The 17788-nt window shown below is 41.4% G+C and overlaps 1 protein-coding gene across 1 annotated transcript in view; it reads left to right on the forward strand.

Annotated features, from left to right (window-relative positions):
• Abcc2 (ATP-binding cassette, sub-family C (CFTR/MRP), member 2) overlaps positions 1–17788 on the forward strand; it is a 66494-nt gene that overhangs the window by 41541 nt on the left and 7165 nt on the right. The window contains exons 18-26 of the mRNA XM_005407678.1: positions 686–853; positions 3560–3740; positions 6286–6412; positions 6698–6833; positions 7469–7688; positions 7841–7995; positions 11359–11514; positions 12908–13107; positions 16167–16293. Coding sequence (XP_005407735.1) covers positions 686–853; positions 3560–3740; positions 6286–6412; positions 6698–6833; positions 7469–7688; positions 7841–7995; positions 11359–11514; positions 12908–13107; positions 16167–16293 — 1470 coding nt within the window. The remainder of the gene's footprint in view (positions 1–685; positions 854–3559; positions 3741–6285; positions 6413–6697; positions 6834–7468; positions 7689–7840; positions 7996–11358; positions 11515–12907; positions 13108–16166; positions 16294–17788) is intronic.

A 17788-nucleotide genomic window follows, 5' to 3' on the forward strand; every position in this document is an offset into this window, starting at 1 on the left:
TCAGGTTTGGAACAAACGCCAGAAAACTGGAGTTCACACTCTTCGCCCGTTTTGTGCAAATAGCTCTGAATTTTTAAACTTGATACCTGGAGGCAAAAACAGAAATTCTTGATTTAAATCAAAGCTAATGAGAGACTATGCCATTTATTTCACCTGTGTTACTAGTGACTGGCTCAAGGTTTACCTGTGTTATTAAATGCTTTTTAAAAAGATTTTAATGACACTGATTCCATTGAATAGATCAGCTTAATTTGCTTCATAGGGTGTTTTCATTTTTCCTTTCCATTGATAAAAATGAATATAATAATCCTTTTGAGGGACAGTGATTTTCAGATGCTAGACTAGTGCAGACATAGGTCCAGAATGAGTTTGTCTATTAATTCAGCATGCATTTGCTGAGCCACTGTTAGCCTAATATCCATAAACTGAACCTCTACCCTGGCAGCAAGCCACAAAAATATTGAATAAGTAAATTATACGATAGAAAATGCAACCTTGGGCCTGCCTTTGATTATTTGGTTTAAAGTTACTTATTTCAACCAAACTTATTTATTTGCATAAAGAAACATGAGATTTTTAAGCCCTTGAAATGTGATTGAGGCAAATTTCTTCCTTTTACTCCTTGTTAAACTCTGTAAAGTGGAACTAGGGAGTAGTATTTAATAGAAATTATTTTCTTCTTCAGGGTATAAATCTCAGTGGTGGCCAGAAGCAGCGAATCAGCCTGGCCAGAGCTGCCTACCAAGACTTAGACATCTACATTCTGGATGACCCTCTATCAGCTGTGGATGCTCATGTAGGAAAACATATTTTCGATAAGGTCTTGGGCCCCCATGGCCTGTTGAATGGCAAGGTGAGAAAGCATTCAAAGCGATACATGGGTGAGGCGATGTTCTGAAGCAGATTTCCTTATTTACTCGCTCCCTGGGCCTCTGAGGAGATACAGTATCCGACTGATCTCCTTGGAGCCGGCCCCAAGAAGACTTCCATCATGAAGTTGTGGTTTATAATGCAACCGGCTCATTTGAGCCTTATTCTGTGGCTTTAGTGTTGAACCTCTTAGAATGATTTTGTTAAAAATATTTATCCACTTATAGTTACAATAAGAAATGTGTTAGGTCTTTGTCTTCATTTCCGGGCACAGAGTTCCTAAACCCCATGGAATTTCAAGAGTGATAGGATTGTCTTTTGTTATTCCTAGGCCCCTCTGATCACACCTGAGTTTATCCTAATGAAATGCCTTAGGGCAGGATTGCTGGATAGCTTTGTTATGGGGTTGATGATCGCCAACAGGAGCAAGTAGTTAAAAGGTTGGAACTTCCAGCCCTACCCTCTAACCTCCAGGTAGAAAGTGGTGGTGGGACTGGGTTGTAAAAGCTCTTGAACAATGAGATTTAGAGAGCTTCCAGGTTGGGAGCACCTCAAGATGCTGGGAGGGTAGTGCAAAGTGAGAAGGCATGAAAACTCTGCATCACCCCCCCAGCCTGTCCTGTGCATTGTTTTCTTTTTGCTGCTCCTGAGCTCTGTCCCTCATAATAAGCTGATGAAATAAGTAAAGTATTTTCCTGAGATCCCTGAGGCTTTCTGGAAAATTATGGGACCTTAAAAGGGAGTCTGGTTTATGGCCAGATGTCAAAATTATGAGGAGCCTGAGACTATCTACTGGTATCTGAAGTGTGGGACATTTTTACTGGCCTTTAAACTAGGAGTCTGTGCTAATTTCAGGTAGTTAGTGTCAGAACTGAAGTGAATTGTTAGACACCCTACTGGCATTTGGGAGCACCCCCAGAGGACCCAAAAACTCACTTGCTGGTGGGACACAGGCCATCCTTCAGGTATAAGGGTGATGCTCTGAGAAGGCACTGTCCCGGGAATGTTTGCAGGACCTGAGAACATCTTGCCTAGAAAGGGTGATTTAACCTGAACATAGAAACAATCTTTAATAGTTATTTATTAAATATTCATTCATGTCCCAGACCCATGCTAAGTAATTCCACTGTTTGCTCATTGGATTCTCACAATGACCTTATCTGACAGAACAGGTAAAGAAGGCAGACAAAAAAATCACTGGATCTGGTTGTAGGTGGAGATCATGCCTTTGTGACTGTGGGGCAAATTGGCATGTGTATCCTGACACAGTGTACCAAAATTCAAGAAGGGCTGACAGAACCCCTCCGTTGCTAACATAATTTCCCATGGCCCTAGGCAGGGAGATTCTAACAGTGTTTGGCCTGTTCCCTGCAAGATTCCTGAATGCTGCTAGTTCAGATGGGTGTGAGCTGGGCTGCTGGTCCCCTGAGGCCCTTCGCCTCTCTTTTGAATTGGTGGACCAGGGGGAACTCACTCTCCTATTTTTGGTCCTGGGTTCAGTCCTTATGGCTGCCTTAGTTTCATTAGTTTTTTAAACTGAATACTCACCTTGTGCCAGGCTCATTGCACCCATAGATGGAAAGGTCTAAGGCTGGGGATATAGCTCAGTGGCAAAAAGCACTTGCTTGGCAAGTGCAAGGTCATGAGTTCAATTCCCAGTACCGAAAAAAAAGAGAAAGGTCTGGTCTTTGCTGTCATGTAGTCACAATTTAATGGATAGACATATAGAAAACAAACAATAATGTTACAATACCGGAGTTATTTTCATTGTTGTCTGTATAAACGATAGTGGAAACATTGGAGGAATATCCAGGACTTACTAGAAGGTTCAGGAAAGGAGCCAGAAGAGCTGGCTTTGAGCTGAGATTTAAAGGATGAGCACATCCTGGAGATTCCAGATAAGAAAGGTCTAGTCTCTGTTGGGTTGTGAAGTAGAGCATGAAGGCAGTGGTTTTAGCTTATCTCTCCAGAAACCTGTCACAACTTCATAGCTCCCAGTTCAGCCTTGTTATTAACCTGTAAGTGTTTGTCTTTCTGTCCGAGTGGACTTCCTGTCTCAGTAGTTGGGTGAGCAACACAAGGGAAGACAAGTCTCCCACACCAAGGAGAACCTGGTTTAACGTTTCTTGTCCACAGTGTCTCTAACATGCGAACTAAAAAGCTCTTTGGCACAGCTGGTTAGCTGGTTAAAGAAAGACTAGTAAGGGGCAGTGCGTGTTACCCAATTAGTTAGATTTGTGTGCACCAATTATAATAATGGGCACTGGTGACTTTCCTGAATTCCATCTCCTGCTATCCCAGGACATGAAGGAGGATGTGTGTAGGGTAAAACTCATTTTCACTACAGGAAAATAACTATGAGAAGATCCATGGTGCTCAAAGTCTCATTTCACAAGAGTCAGGTTTTAAGATGTGGTGCTGAGAAGGAAGGAAGAAAGGAAGGAAGGAAGGAAGGAGGGAGGGAGGGAAGGAAGGAAGGAAGGAAGAAAGAAAGGAAGGAAGGAAGGAAAGAAGGGAGGGAGGGAGGGAGGAAAGGAAGAAGGGGGATATAAAACAGGCCAAGTGATCAGGACTACATTTTGAAGCAAAGCCTCAGTGTAAATGGATATCCATGCACTTCCCTTTTAAGAGTAATCCAGGGAAGAGGCTGGACATAGGCAAACAGCACAACTTCATGTTATTTTTACAGACCCGACTGTTGGTTACACATAGCATTCACTTTCTTCCCCAAGTGGATGAGATTGTGGTTCTGGGGAATGGCACTGTCTTGGAGAAAGGATCCTACAAGGCTTTGCTGGCCAAGAAAGGAGTATTTGCTAAGAATCTGAAGACATTCATAAGACATTCAAGTTCTGAAGGGGAGGCCACAGGTATGTAAAGAGTATTGGGACAGAATAGCACTTGGGGCCTAGGTGGGAATGGTAGACCACTATCTGTCTCCTGTTTAATATCCAATGACCTACATTTGGAAGTGAATTTACCCAAAGTTTCAAATGCTGCTCTTCTCTGTTCTGGGTAAAGAAACAAATTGAAATTGTAAGCCTGCGCCAAATTGGTGCCTCACCCTACTTACCTGTCTCTGACATTCAAACAAGGAACATCTTTTAGAAGGGTACAACCTAAAGTTGGGTGAGAAATCCTTGTGGGAAGAACACCAGTGAAGGCCACACTCTTATTGATTCAAATCATACATCCTATTCCAACTACTGCAAACTCATTGAAATCAATTTCTGGCTGGTACTGTCACCAGTTAGCTTAGGTCCTTGCTTTTAATAATAATGGAAATTAAAACTAAACTATGATCTTCAAGAGAAAAAAGCTTTAATTGGAAAGTTAGGGGAAAGATAGGGAAGGACTCCAGTTTAGGTGGCTGCAGAGGGTATACTCACAGGGGCTCAGACTGACCCATCCACAAAGGCAGGTGGCCAGCTTTCAGGGTTAGCTGGTAGGCTGGGATTTGGTTGATTATCTCAGTTCTGGTGTCATAGCTCTGGAATCCTTCTCACTGAGGGCTAGACTCAGGTGGGGCTCTGCCTTTCCATAGGTTCAGGACAATGGCTAGAGACTTCATTGAGTGTCCTTGGAAATCCCTCATCCTGGTGTCCTTAATCTTGAAGAGGGTGAGATCATGTAAATTTTGGGCTAATTAACCTCGTTTGCTAACTCCTAGACAGACACTGTCCCAATGAGTAGCATAGCTATATGAAAACCTCAGAAGAGATTTGACCCAAAGTTTTAAGGTAACAAAGTATACAACATGATTGGCTTTGTTCTACTTTTGGTTACCAATTGGGTGTCTGTAGACCTAAGTGAAAAGTCATTGTTTATGGCAAAAAAAGGCTTTTGAGTCCCTGACTATCCTAGGAGAAAACACAAATCATGCTTCAAAGACTAGTGGGTGAGGGTTCAGGATCTTGCCTGTTCCCCACCGTTATTGTGGTCCCTAACTATGCATCAGTATTAATAGTACACTCCTAAATTCTTGACAAGCTTTAACAAAGGAATCTTGATTAAAACACCAAACACTACTGGGTGCATGAATCAGAAAAAATCATGACAGCTGTGGAGTGTCATAGTATACCACTGCAACAGCCCCGGACATTGTCACCATTGGGTTCACTGGTTAACTCCAGTTAGCAGTGGAGCCATTTACTGTGACTCTTTCCAAGGACCTGCCAGTAAGTAGTCTTGGGTATAGTGATCATTATCAGCCTCACTAGTGATCGCCAGGAGGTCAGGATTGAGCAAGCAAGCTCTGTGTGGCATCCAGTAATCAGTCAGAGGAGGGAGCATCTATAGAACTTAAGAAACAGGAGCGTATTTTGACTGTGAGGTCAGAGCCTCAGGCAGCTATGACGTTAAAGAGTTGCTGTTGATTGCTTCAGCTTGCTCTGAATAAGAGCAAATAATGAGAAGTTTTGCGAGTGGAGGTTTTCAGGGAATCCCACACAGGGAAAACAACGGCATTCTCCTGGGCTGGGGCTGTTGGAGTTTGAGACCCACTCTTCCCCTTAGGTAGCTACTAGGCTGCTAGTTTGCTTGGCCACCATGATTTTATGGTTGTTGGTTTTCTAAGCTATCACTACCGAGGAGATGGGGATGGAAGTAGGGTTAGGTAAACCACCACAAAGTGTACTATTCTTACCAAGATCCAGTCTCTTAAAAAAAAAATCAGTGAGCCTTTAGATTGTCGCAACCCTTTGGTCGATTTCAGAGTTCTGAAAAAGTTGAGTTTGACATTTTTCTTCTTCTTTCTTTTTTTTTTTGTGCCAGTATTTACATCATCTTTTTGGAGGAGTAGATTTCTGGAGATCCTTTTTCTGCCATTCCACTGATACTCATGCTGTGCTTTACATTTGTTTCATTTTATTTTTAGGGTAGGTTCATTTAATACTCTCAATTAATGAAGTTTGTTAAATTGTGTGAACTTCAGGATGAAATGTTTCAGTTTGCAATCATTTCTTTAGTGAATTCTTGGGAAGGTGACTTCTGTTTGTCTACCATAATTCTTAAAAGTTCTTTTCTGTTTTAAAAGAACTTATAACTCTTGGAATATTTTTTCTCTTTTTTTTAAATCATTTTCCCTTCTTGTGGAACATTAACACATCTCTCCTTATCATGGCATTTCTCAATAAGAATATATACAGAAAGGGATAGGGGATGTAGTTCCGTGGCAGGATACTTGCCTAGCAGATATACGTCCCTGCGTTCAATCTGCAGTACTGCAAATGAATAGAATGAAATAAAACAGAATAGAATGAATACTAATAATTGGGATTTAGGGGGTAAAGTCTTGCTGCCTACATCTGGAATCCCTTGCTGAAACCAACCAGATCAGAGAAGGCTTTTCTCTCCTTGTTCGTAGAACTATGAGAGCCCTGTGCTATTTCCCTAATCTCTGATATGTCTCCCTAGTAAATGACGGTAGTGAAGAAGAAGACGACGACTGTGGACTGATACCCAGCATAGAGGAAATCCCTGAGGATGCAGCCTCCTTGACCATGAAAAGAGAGAACAGCCTTCATCGAACTATGAGCCGCAGGTGGGCTATTTATTCAGCTGTCAACCTTCATCCTTTCCATATTTCTCCTTGATCATTCTCTTTTTCTCTGGGTGTCCTTGAGTGGTTGGAGCCTCATGGACATTCCTAGTTCTTCCTTTGCTGCCTTGTGTGGGCAGGAGGAAAGGCAAGGGCTGTGTCGGTTTTCCATGGTCATCTATTCTGGGACGTGCTTTGGTGCCAACAGAGCTATTATGATATCTTCTGCAAGATACCCCCGGGAAGTATCTCCCTTCTTAGGAAAGTTTCTCCTTTTCTATCTCTCAGCTCTAGGTCCAGTAGAAGGCATCTGAAGTCCTTGAAAAACTCCTTGAAAACTCAAAATGTGAATGCCCTGAAGGAGGAAGAAGAAGTAGTGAAAGGACAAAAACTAATTAAGAAAGAATTCATGGAACGTGGAAAGGTGAACACCATGCAAAAAGCAACATCTGAGATGATAGAGAGCCTAAAATATGAAATTTTAAAATTAGCTCAAACTTGAATACATATCTACAGGAGTAACATGTTCTGTTTGTTATGAATCTTTAGATTCTTTTTTCTTTATTAAAATTGTAAATCAGGCTATGGGGTTTCTATCAAATCATATACCTATGATAAATGCCATGTTTCCTGTAAATATCTTGATCCCATCCTTCATGAGTATTTGATTCCATTCTAATGTATGGAGAACAACAAAACTGCCTGGAGATGCAATTCTAGGAGCCAAGAAATGCTAATAGATCAGACCCAGAGCATACAATTCAAGTTCATTGAATTGTATGAAACCACAAAGGCCAAGGTCGACAGAAAAACTCCACATCCTACACCGTTTTGACATTTTCCCATCTTAATCATCTTCAGGTTCTTTCAATAACTTGATTGTTATTTACTCTGCATTGTGTTTCAGCGTTAATCTGTTATCCTGGCCCAGTTCAAAGATAGTGACCACAGATCACCAAATTTTGCTATTTGTCATTATCCACAATTCCAGGGGTTTTCTAGGTAATTCTTCACCAAAAGCTATGAGAGCGTCTACCAATACTGATGGGGTCTTTGCAGGTGAAGTTCTCTGTCTACATAAAATACCTACGAGCAATGAGATGGTGTTCGATAGCCTTCATCGTCTGTTTCTTCATGATGAATTCTGTGGCTTTTATTGGGTCCAACCTTTGGCTTAGTGCTTGGACCAGAGACTCTCTGATCTACAACGGCACCAACTATCCAGCCTCTCAGAGGGACATGAGAATTGGAGTCTATGGAGGTCTGGGAGTAGCACAAGGTATTTGTAATGGCTATGACAGCCATTTTTTTTACAGAATCTCTGGACCTTGTACTTTTCTAGTGCTCAGGAAAACATTTGTTATTATATCCTGGGCACAAATGTTCAAGGATTATTGTGTATGATGTTGATAGAATTGTTTTCATTTCTAGCTGTATTTGTGGTCATAGCAAGTATGTGCAGTGTATTCAGCTGCAACCATGCATCAAAAACCTTGCATCAGCAACTGCTAAGCAATATCCTCCATGCACCTATGAGGTTTTTTGATACAACACCCACAGGCCGGATTGTGAACAGATTTGCTGGTGTAAGTATCTCAAGGGATCTATGGTGGTGTGTTTATATGGTGATGATCTTTCTATTTCTTATAGGAGGGAATTCTGAACCCCTCTCACCAGACAACTCCGTGCAATTCCGGTTATTTTGTTCACTCAGCATGCACATATTTTTTGAGTACTTCCTGTTAGATCCCAAGGATCCTAAAGATGTAGGGATGAACAAACAGCTCTGGCCCTTCAGTAGCTACTATCTATTGGAGGAGACAACCAAAGAAATGAGGAATTATGGTAGAATATGATAAAATCAGCAAAAATGTGTTTATAGAGGTGTTCTGGAAGTGGAAAAAAAATAACAGAAAACAGGTACTGGCTCAATCTGGATGATAGAATATAAGAAATGTCAGAAAAAGTGAAATAGTTCAATAGTAGAAGTAAGGCAGGGAGATGGTGAGGGTTGTCGGGAGGGGGCGGGCAGTAGAAGCCTGGTAAGCAGGGCTATTTTGCAGAAGGAGAGGGGCAAAAACCTAAGTAAAAATGCTGACTTACCCTGTGGCAGCAAATGAAAGGCATCGTAGGGTAATCCTTTGCTCGATCTCTACCTTTATTCCTGAAACTTCTCTCTTTGGTGCTTTAAAAATTAGTGAAGCAGACACAAAAGCTTAAATATTGCATGGTTTCTCTTGTATGAGAAACCCAAAATATAAATGAAGAGCAAAATAAAAGACAGACAGTAGGAAGTAGGGAGAGAGATCTTTTTCAAATGGGAAGGGGATCAAGAAATGTGGGGAGGCCGGGGCTGTCGCTGAGCATTTCAGCATCTGCCTGGCGAGCACGAGGCCCTGAGTTTGGTTCCCAGTACCAAAAAACAAACAAACAAACAAACAAATAAACAAAAAGAAATGGAAGGAAGAGGAGACAGAGGATGGAAAGGGGATGTAACAAGAATTGAGAGTGCATATATCAGTTCCCTACAAGGAATGCAATCCTTGTGTACTACAAATATGTGCTAATAAAAAATAAAAACTGGGAAAAAACCCAGGCATGGTGGTTTTATATGTATGTATATATATATATATAAAGTGTCTGAGTAAGTAGCCTCAACTCTTTGTTTTTTTTTTTTTTCTTTTGTTGTTGTTGTTGGTTTTTTGTTTTTTTTTTGTTTTGTTTTTCTCCGGTACCGGGAACCGAACTCCTGACCTTGCGCTTGCCAGGCAGGCGCTTTGCTGCTGAGCTAAATCCCCAGCCCCTGAACTCTTTATTTGTGTGATCCACACACATAAGCAAACACGTAAAGAGTAGCTCACAGCCCAGTGCCAGGATGTGAGGACAAAACAACCACTTAAAACATGGGCAAGTAACTGGTCCCCATTTGTCACCTTCCTCTGGGCCAGAAACAGTAGACACATTATCATTGGAGACCTCATAAATTGGCTCTTTGCCTTTTAATAGAGCCTAAAAGGGAACACCCTTTTGGATGGAGACCTTTCCGACAGGAATTTTACAAAGCTTGCCTTTCCCATGTCATTATATTTGATAACTCTTATGAAAGAAAAGAGCATAGAGGTCTTTCTATGAGCTGGTTAGGCTACAGTTTTGCCGAGTGCTTTTGCATGAATAAGGAGACTATTGTTATTCATATCTACATTTTTTGGAGGAGGTGATGCAGACTTATAAAGGCGAGCTTGATCTAGGATCTTCTATATTCAGTGGCCGAATTCTTAAGAGGAGAAATAGCACGGGAATAACTGGGTGCACTGATACTCACCTGCAATGTCAGCTACCCAGGAGGCTGACCCAGGAGAACCACAAGTTTGAGGTCAGCCAGAGCAACTGAGTGGAACCCTGTCTCAAAGTAAAATTTAAAATGAGTTGAAGAGAGTCGGGCATGGCAGCATATGCCCATAATCCCAGCACTCAGGGGGCTGAGTGAAGCAGGAGGATTGCTGTGAGTTTGAGGCCAGCCTGGGCTACATAGTGAGTTCAAGACTGGCCTGAACTACATAGTGAGAACCCGTCTCAAAAAATAAACCAACAAACATAGTTGGGGATATAGCTCAGAGCAGGGCCCTGAATTCAATTCAGTACTGCAGAAAGAAAGGAAAGGGAAGAAGAAGGATAAGGAAAGGAGAATAAATGGAGGAAATAAGAATGAAGAATATGTGCTAGGTCAGGATCAAACATAACCTGCATAGAACTGATAGCTGATGAGAATCTCCGTCCCCTTTTTTCTTCCTTCGTTTGTTCGTTCCTTCCTTCCTTTTTCTTTCTTTCTTTCCTTCTTCTTCCCCTTCCTCTTCTTCCTCCTCTTCTTCTTCTTCCTCCTCCTCCTCCTTTTCCTCCTCCCATTCTCCCTTCCCTCTCCTCCTCATCCTCCTTCTTCTTTCTCTCTTCTGCCTCTGCCTCTGTCTCTGTCTGTCTCTTTGTCTGTCTGTCTCTCTCTGTCTCTCTCCCCGCCAACCCTGGACATTGTTACACATTCCATTCTAATGTGACTTTGGGAAAGGGAGATAGATAGACTCAGGAGTCATTCTTCATTCAGAGCCGTCTTAAAAGACAATTACGCTTGACCCAATTTGGGAAACTCCAGAGATAGTTTGACCCATGTTAGTACTTACATATTGCTAATCATAGAATCAATATAATCCTCTACGAAAGCTAGGGAAGGGCAACCTGAGGTATAAGCCAAGCTTCTTGGATCTGTTCTAAACCATTCATTCTCCATTAATTTTCCATTTGTTAATTTATTCCATGTGACAGGAAGGCAATATGGCAGCAAGACCCATCTGTCTGTCACCTCTGTGTTTCTTCATTAGAACACTGACCAGCCAGGGATCACGTTCCTTTCCACTTCCCTTTCCTCTTGAATTTCTATGCTTGGCAGACGAAACATCTTCTCCATATATGAGGGTTCTTTGGTCAAGGATAGGTGACAAGACTTGTTGACTGGAGCTTCCAAACAAGCGCTTGTTAAATGTTTGTTGTGTTATAGGCTCTATTCTAGGTACTCAATAGAGTTAGGAACTGTGTAAAGTTAGAACAATTGAATTGGGTTGGTTATGGGAGAGGGGTTTACCAGCATGGCTCTATTAGCTTGTAATAATTATGAATAATTTAATAAATTTGGTGAATGAGAATAGTGAAAACCCTCACTAAATCTGCTAAAGGTGAAGGATGATTGCTGTATCTGTTTGGAGGGACTTTGAAAAATGAGGAAATTTTGGAAATTGGATTGGTCGCTAGGGTAAGGGGTACAATCTATTGCAAATTAATATCTTTAAAAGATGAAATGAAATTCATTGGAAACACACAGTCAGATTCCTGGCTGGAACTAGAAGGATGTAAAATGTCTTAATAATTCATTGGCTCACTATCTCTCCACATGGTATTCCTAGGATATTTCCACCGTGGATGAAACCCTCCCTCAGACCTTGCGCAGCTGGCTGCTGTGCTTCCTGGGGATAATTAGCACCCTTGTAATGATCTGCATGGCCACCCCTGTGTTCATCGTCATTATCATTCCTCTTGGCATTATTTACGTGGCTATCCAGGTAGGTTGGGAAATGGCTGGGTCTTTGTTTCTCTCTTGCTTACAAAAGCCCAGTAGTGGTTTCTCTTCATTGCTAATTACCCCTCTGTAGCATCTTTGTCATTTAGTCACACATAGATGGCCCCAAGAGTCCACTGGCTATTGCCTGAAGTTAAATTGTAAGCATCCATAGATATATGGTTCACAGCACGTCTCACCCTAACGTGGGTTTATGTTTGGATTCAAGGCTACTTTAAGATTGGTTCTAGACAAAGTCTTGCAACCCCATAAGAACCTCCAAAATGGTTAGGTCATTTTAGAAGAGTTGTGCCATAACATGCTTGCTCTTTTAGCTTTGAATACATATATATGCTTGGTGATGTTTCCAACAGGAACTGGATCTCTTTTCACTCCAGGCAGTTCTAGTTTCACTGGGGTGTCTGTGGATGGTTTAGATTCAATTTCAACATATTCTTGGAGGGAACAGGTAACTTAGGAACCACATTTCATAGAAAAAGTAGAAAAGACTTCACACCCACAATAAGAATTGATGAGGAGAGTGACGCTTGGAGGAGAACTCCTGTCCCACCAGTTCCCTTTGTGATGAACTATTTATGTAGGGGACACAACCCTGAAAACCCTACAGGGTGGGTGTTATGGTCTGTGGCCTGTGGTAAGACAGCACCCCTTGCATTGTCCCATGGGTACACCATCATCTCCATAACAGACTTTTGACTGTTCATAAATCAACAGGTAAGGGGCAGGGTTATTTAAGAAAGTTTCTAGGTATAACTCTGATTCTCAAATGCCCAATTCTTCTGAGGTTTTAACAAATCCTTACAGAATCCAGTAATACCAGTATCTCACCCATCATACCTTGCCCTACAGAGGTTCCGGCTACAAATCCAGTTCCTTATACCCTCAACATTCTGCACATTTCCATTACTATCTTTACCTTCACATAGCACCAAGACAGAGTTTTACTTACAACTGACTTCTCCTCACATTTTACCCAAACCTCAGCATTCCTTTCACTGACTATTCTGTATCCAGACCCACTCTACATGCCTCTGAGTCCTAGAAAACTTTACAAAATCCTTTTGAAGACAGCTTCTCTAGCCAGGACAGAAACTATCATTTGGACGGCACACGTAGACTTCAGGGGATAATATGGGCTCAACTGACAAAACTCCTTATGTGGTCTGGAAACTCAAACCTCTATGGCTATGCTCCCCCGCAACCCCAATCTCCCCATTCTTCTCTTCCTTAGGCCTCCCTCTATTCTTCTAGCCAGTGGTGGCACTGCGGGCTTCTGTCCTGTGCAGATGTGGGCTGTGGCCAGCAAGTGCGGGATGCTGAGAAGTACAGTGTATGTGACAGGATTGTGTGACTGACACTTTACTTTTTGTGTTCAGATATTTTATGTGGCAACTTCCCGCCAGCTGAGACGTCTGGACTCTGTCACTAGATCCCCAGTCTACTCTCACTTTAGTGAGACAGTAACAGGTTTGCCCGTTATCCGTGCCTTTGAACACCAGCAGCGATTTCTAATGTCCAACGAGAAGTTAATAGACATCAACCAGAAATGTGTCTTTTCTTGGATTATAGCCAACAGGTGAGGTTCCCCCTGGATATTCACCCACATGTATGCTCTGGGGTTCTACCTGTGTGGCCAGTAATAGAAAACTCACACCAACCACACTACTTTCATGGTATCTAAGCAGGCCCAAGGAAGTCTGAGCTTCGGAGTTAGAGACCGGTTTCCTATGTCAGCTCTGCCAGTTACCAAGCTAAGTGAATTGCCTTGACCTCTCTAAGGAAAAGATGAATTTCTTTGTCTTTTATAGTGAAAAAGACACAATCTATCTTACAGGGTTATGGTGGGAGTCAAAACCACATTTGTGTGCATTTGGTGAGCCATACACGTGCCAGGCACACTGAACACTATTTACTACCCTAAGAAAGAGTATGAGATTCTCTGCAGGCATGATACTCTTTGTAGAGTGGTAGAGAAAGCACAAATTGGAGAGAGGAGAGTTGGGAAGTTGTAGGTTAAAAAAAAAACTTTTTAGGTAAAACTCTTCAAATACAATGTATTTAGGAAAACATTTAATAAACTTTTAGGAATACATTGAGGTATTGCTAAGTTAAATTAAGGCATCTCCTTAGAGCATAAGAACGCAAACAGGCAAACAGAAACGGGAAAACTCACATCCTGTGAGGTGAATTCCTGACTTGGGGGAGCATCATTACACTCTGGCAAGCAGTGGAAGGAGACAGGACTTTTCAGGAAGGAAAAATTCTTGAGTGGCTTCCAAAGTATCTTGAGGTGGTAAGGGCAGGTTAATGATGGTCAGTGCTAGTTGGAACATTCAGAGGTCAGGAATTTAATTATAAAGATGTTTGATTTCCTGGAGACTTTGTTTTGTTTTGTTTCATTTTTTGAGACAGGGTCTCAAGATGTAGTTCAGGTTGTCTTTGAACTCATTATGTAGCCCAGGCTGACCTTGAACTCATGGGGATCTTGGGATCTTTGACCTCAGCCTCCTGAGTTCTGTGATTACAGATGTGCTCTACCATACTGTTTATTTCTTAGAGACTTTGAGAGGAAGTAGGCATATAAGTAAATCCTACTGGATTCATGGTACCATGTTTATTTGTACACATATTAGAATCATTAATGTGAACTTAAATATAGTTTATTTGGGAAAGTGATTTTTTATAAACTGTCTTTTTACCTGTACTTTCAGTTCTCTACTAAGACCCAGCATACTTCCTTGAGACCAGCTCACGCTTATCTTCCCTCCACTCCCAGCTGTTTCTCTCCTTTTAAAAATGTTAAGATCAGACAGGAGCGGTGATCCTTTCTGTGGTGCTTGCTTTTTAGCCGTGCACAAGGGTTCACTAGGGCACTGCTTCCTTAGCCTGATCAAAAGAAACCACTTTTAGCATTCATCTAAAATGTAGATTCCTAAACTTATTTCAGGCCCCCTAAATCTGAATTTCCTGGGGAAAGTTATCAGGAGTTTTTTAGGTAAGCTTATAACAGTTGCCCTAGGTGATTCTCATAATTTGGCAACTTTAGAAGACTGCAATTTAAGCTTCCCTTACTTTAGAAAACTCCTCTAGGACCTTCAAAGTACAGTTTAGCCAGGTATATGGCACATGCTTGTAATCCCAGCACTTGAGAGGCTGAGGCAGAAGAATTACTACAAGTTCAGGGCCAGCCTGGGCTACATAGTGAGTTCAAGACTGGTCTGAAATACATGGTGAGACCCTATTTCCAAAAAAAAAAAAAAAAATTAAATTTCTTTAAAAACATTAATGGAATTTCTGGAATACATTGAGGTATTCTTAAATCAAATTGAGGCATTGCCGTAAGAGCATAGCGCACTCTTGAAGACATAAATGCAAGCAAAGACTTTATGAACAAAACTTTGATCACACAGGAAATATTACAAAGAATCAACAACTGAGATCTCATCATATTAAAAAGCTTCTGCACAGCAAAAGAAGCCACCAATAGAGTGAAGAGACAGCCCTACAGAGTCAGAAAAAAATGTTTACCAGCTATTCCTCAGACAAAGGATTAATAGCTAGAATATATAAAGAATTTTAAAAAATTGGACCCCTCAAATTTAAAGACTCAGTCTGTAAATGGGCATCTGAAATGAATGGACACTTTTCAGATGAAGAAGTACAAATGGCAAATAAATATTTGAAAAAAATGTTCAACATCACTGGTCATTCCAGAAATGCAAATTAAAACAACTCTCACTCAAGACAGAGTGGTTATCATCAGGAAATCAACCAATAACGAACACCAGAGATGCTGCAGGGAAAAAAGAACCCTTCCCCACTGTTGATGGGGGTGTAAATTGGTACCACCGATATGGAAATCAGTATGGAGGTTTCTCAAGATCTAGAACTAAAAGTTGCACTCGATCTAGCTATTCCCCTTCTCGGTATCTTCCCAAAAGAGTTAAAAGCATCATACCACAATGATATATGCCCACTCATGTTTATAGCAGCACAGTTTATAATAGTAAATCTTGGAAACAGCCTAGATGCCCATCAATGGATGAATGGATAAAGAACATGTATTTATGTACAATGGAGTACTACTCTGGCACAAAGGACAAATTTGAGACATTTTTATGTAAATGGATGCACCGTGAGAACATACTTTTAAGCAAAATAAACCAGATGCACATGTTTAAATATCACATTGTTTCTCTTGTGTGAGAAACCAAAAGGGTAAATAAGAACCAAAATGGATGTTAGATATTGGGAAGTAGGAAAAAAATGTTCAAAGGGAAGAAGAACAAGGAAATGGAGAGGGGGAAGGGAAGAAGGGAAAAGGGAAAAAAAGAAAATGGAAAGAAAAAATGGAAACAGAGCTTTTGTAAATAAGGGTGGGCAGGAAGGTTGAAGGGAGAGGAAAAGAATGGGGGAAGAAGAAAAATCAAGATATATTATGTACAGGTACAAATTCCTCCTGATGAATGTGATTCTCTCTCTAGAGATAGAGATAGAGTAGCAATAAAGTAATTTTTTAAAAAGCATAGGCCTACCAACTCAAACCTTGTGAGAATATTCTATAAAGTCCAAAGTTCCTGGTTAAGGAGAGAAAGGAGATCCGTGACACCTCTCTCTGATTTGGCTCCCCTACAGGTGGCTTGCAGTTCGCCTGGAGTTTGTTGGGAACCTGATTGTCTTCTTTGCTTCCTTGCTGCTGGTTATTTATAAAAATACCCAAACTGGAGACACCGTCGGCTTTGTTCTGTCCAATGCCCTTAATGTGAGTCTGAGGTTGGGGGTTTGGCTAAATGAATGTACTTATTCTTAAATCGATCTTGGAGTACACTATGAAGTCCATGCTTTTGGTTTCCTTCTAGGTCTAATGGGACTAGAGGAGCCTGAGGTTCAAACCCTGGCTCTATCTTTTACCCACAGACATACTCCTTACCCTTTCCAAGGAGGCACAGGTGGCATATGGGGAAGAAAAGGAACATAAGTGGTGTTGCCCTTGAGACTTAAAAAGGAAATTTCATGTGTTTCAATTTAATAGTTGCCTGTCTGTTTACCTCTTTGGCTGATTCTAGTCAAAAGACGAGAATAAATACATAAATACATAGGAATTTTTTCCAAATGTAGAAGTAATCAGAGAGCCACTTGGACAAATAATTTCTCCTGAGTTTGTTTTCCTTATCATAGAACAATTGGAGCCAATTATAACTAAGAGAGTCGGATAAGCTATTCCATTGTACCTCACGGCTGTACCCACACTGACTGGGAATAACGACCAGGCATTGCCACTTCTCGCATTGCAGTGCAGTAGCTGGCACCACAGTAACTGTCCGATAAACACTTGTTTAATAAGTGGGTCACTTGGCCATCTTTCATGGCATCTTTTAAACTAACGTTTTAGGGATTTGCAGAGCCGTTTGTGGGTTTTCTGTGATTCTGTCTTCGGCAGAAGTTAATGAGGCTCACTATGATCACACCAGGACACGTGAAAGAACTGTGGCACTTGCCAGAGTCACTTGGTTTGTTGTGCCACTGTCCCTTCATTGCCTAGGACATACAGGGTTGAATCAGGAAACTATCAGATCAAACCAAACAAGAGCACTCAAATACCAGCAGCTGCGTATGGTGCAACTCTACAAAGCAGTTCATCTTAGTTCCCATGATCCTCTCTTCTGTACCCAGTGGCTCGCTTTCTTTAACCACAATTTGCTCCATAAAATCTCCCATGCAGACTCCCCATTTCAGCCTGTAAGAAGTTTGCATCTGAGTAATCTCTCACCTCTAGACCAGCCCAGGTCATAATAACCCTTTTGTTGGTGGTTAGATATATTTCCGTAACAGCAGGGAGGCACTTGGAATCTATCTGTGTAAAGAAAGATGAGGGTCCGCAGGGATGTCTCATGATAACAGCTGAGGTTGAGTAAGAACAGAGAGAGAAGGACACTTTTTGGAAGGCCTTCTCCTGCCCTGGGTTTTTTTTATCTTTTGTTTTTTATTTATGCATTTTTTTTCACGCACTTCTCCATTTGCAGAACACCATCTACAACCCCTTCTAAAAAAGCACTAGATTTATAGCCAGGAGTTCTGAATTCTGGTCCTACTCAAATGTGTAGTTCCCCCAGCCCCACCTTTATCTCCAGACCTCTCCAAGCTCATCTTGCCTGTCATGTTAGCACAACACAGTTGAGCACTTTATTTTATTTTGAGACAGGGTCTCACTATGCAATTCAGGGGTTGGGCTTGAACTCACTATGTAACCCAGGCTT

This window comes from Chinchilla lanigera, unplaced genomic scaffold (genome assembly GCF_000276665.1).
Source record: "Chinchilla lanigera isolate Chin_1 unplaced genomic scaffold, ChiLan1.0 scaffold00106, whole genome shotgun sequence".
Lineage (NCBI taxonomy): Eukaryota > Metazoa > Chordata > Mammalia > Rodentia > Chinchillidae > Chinchilla > Chinchilla lanigera.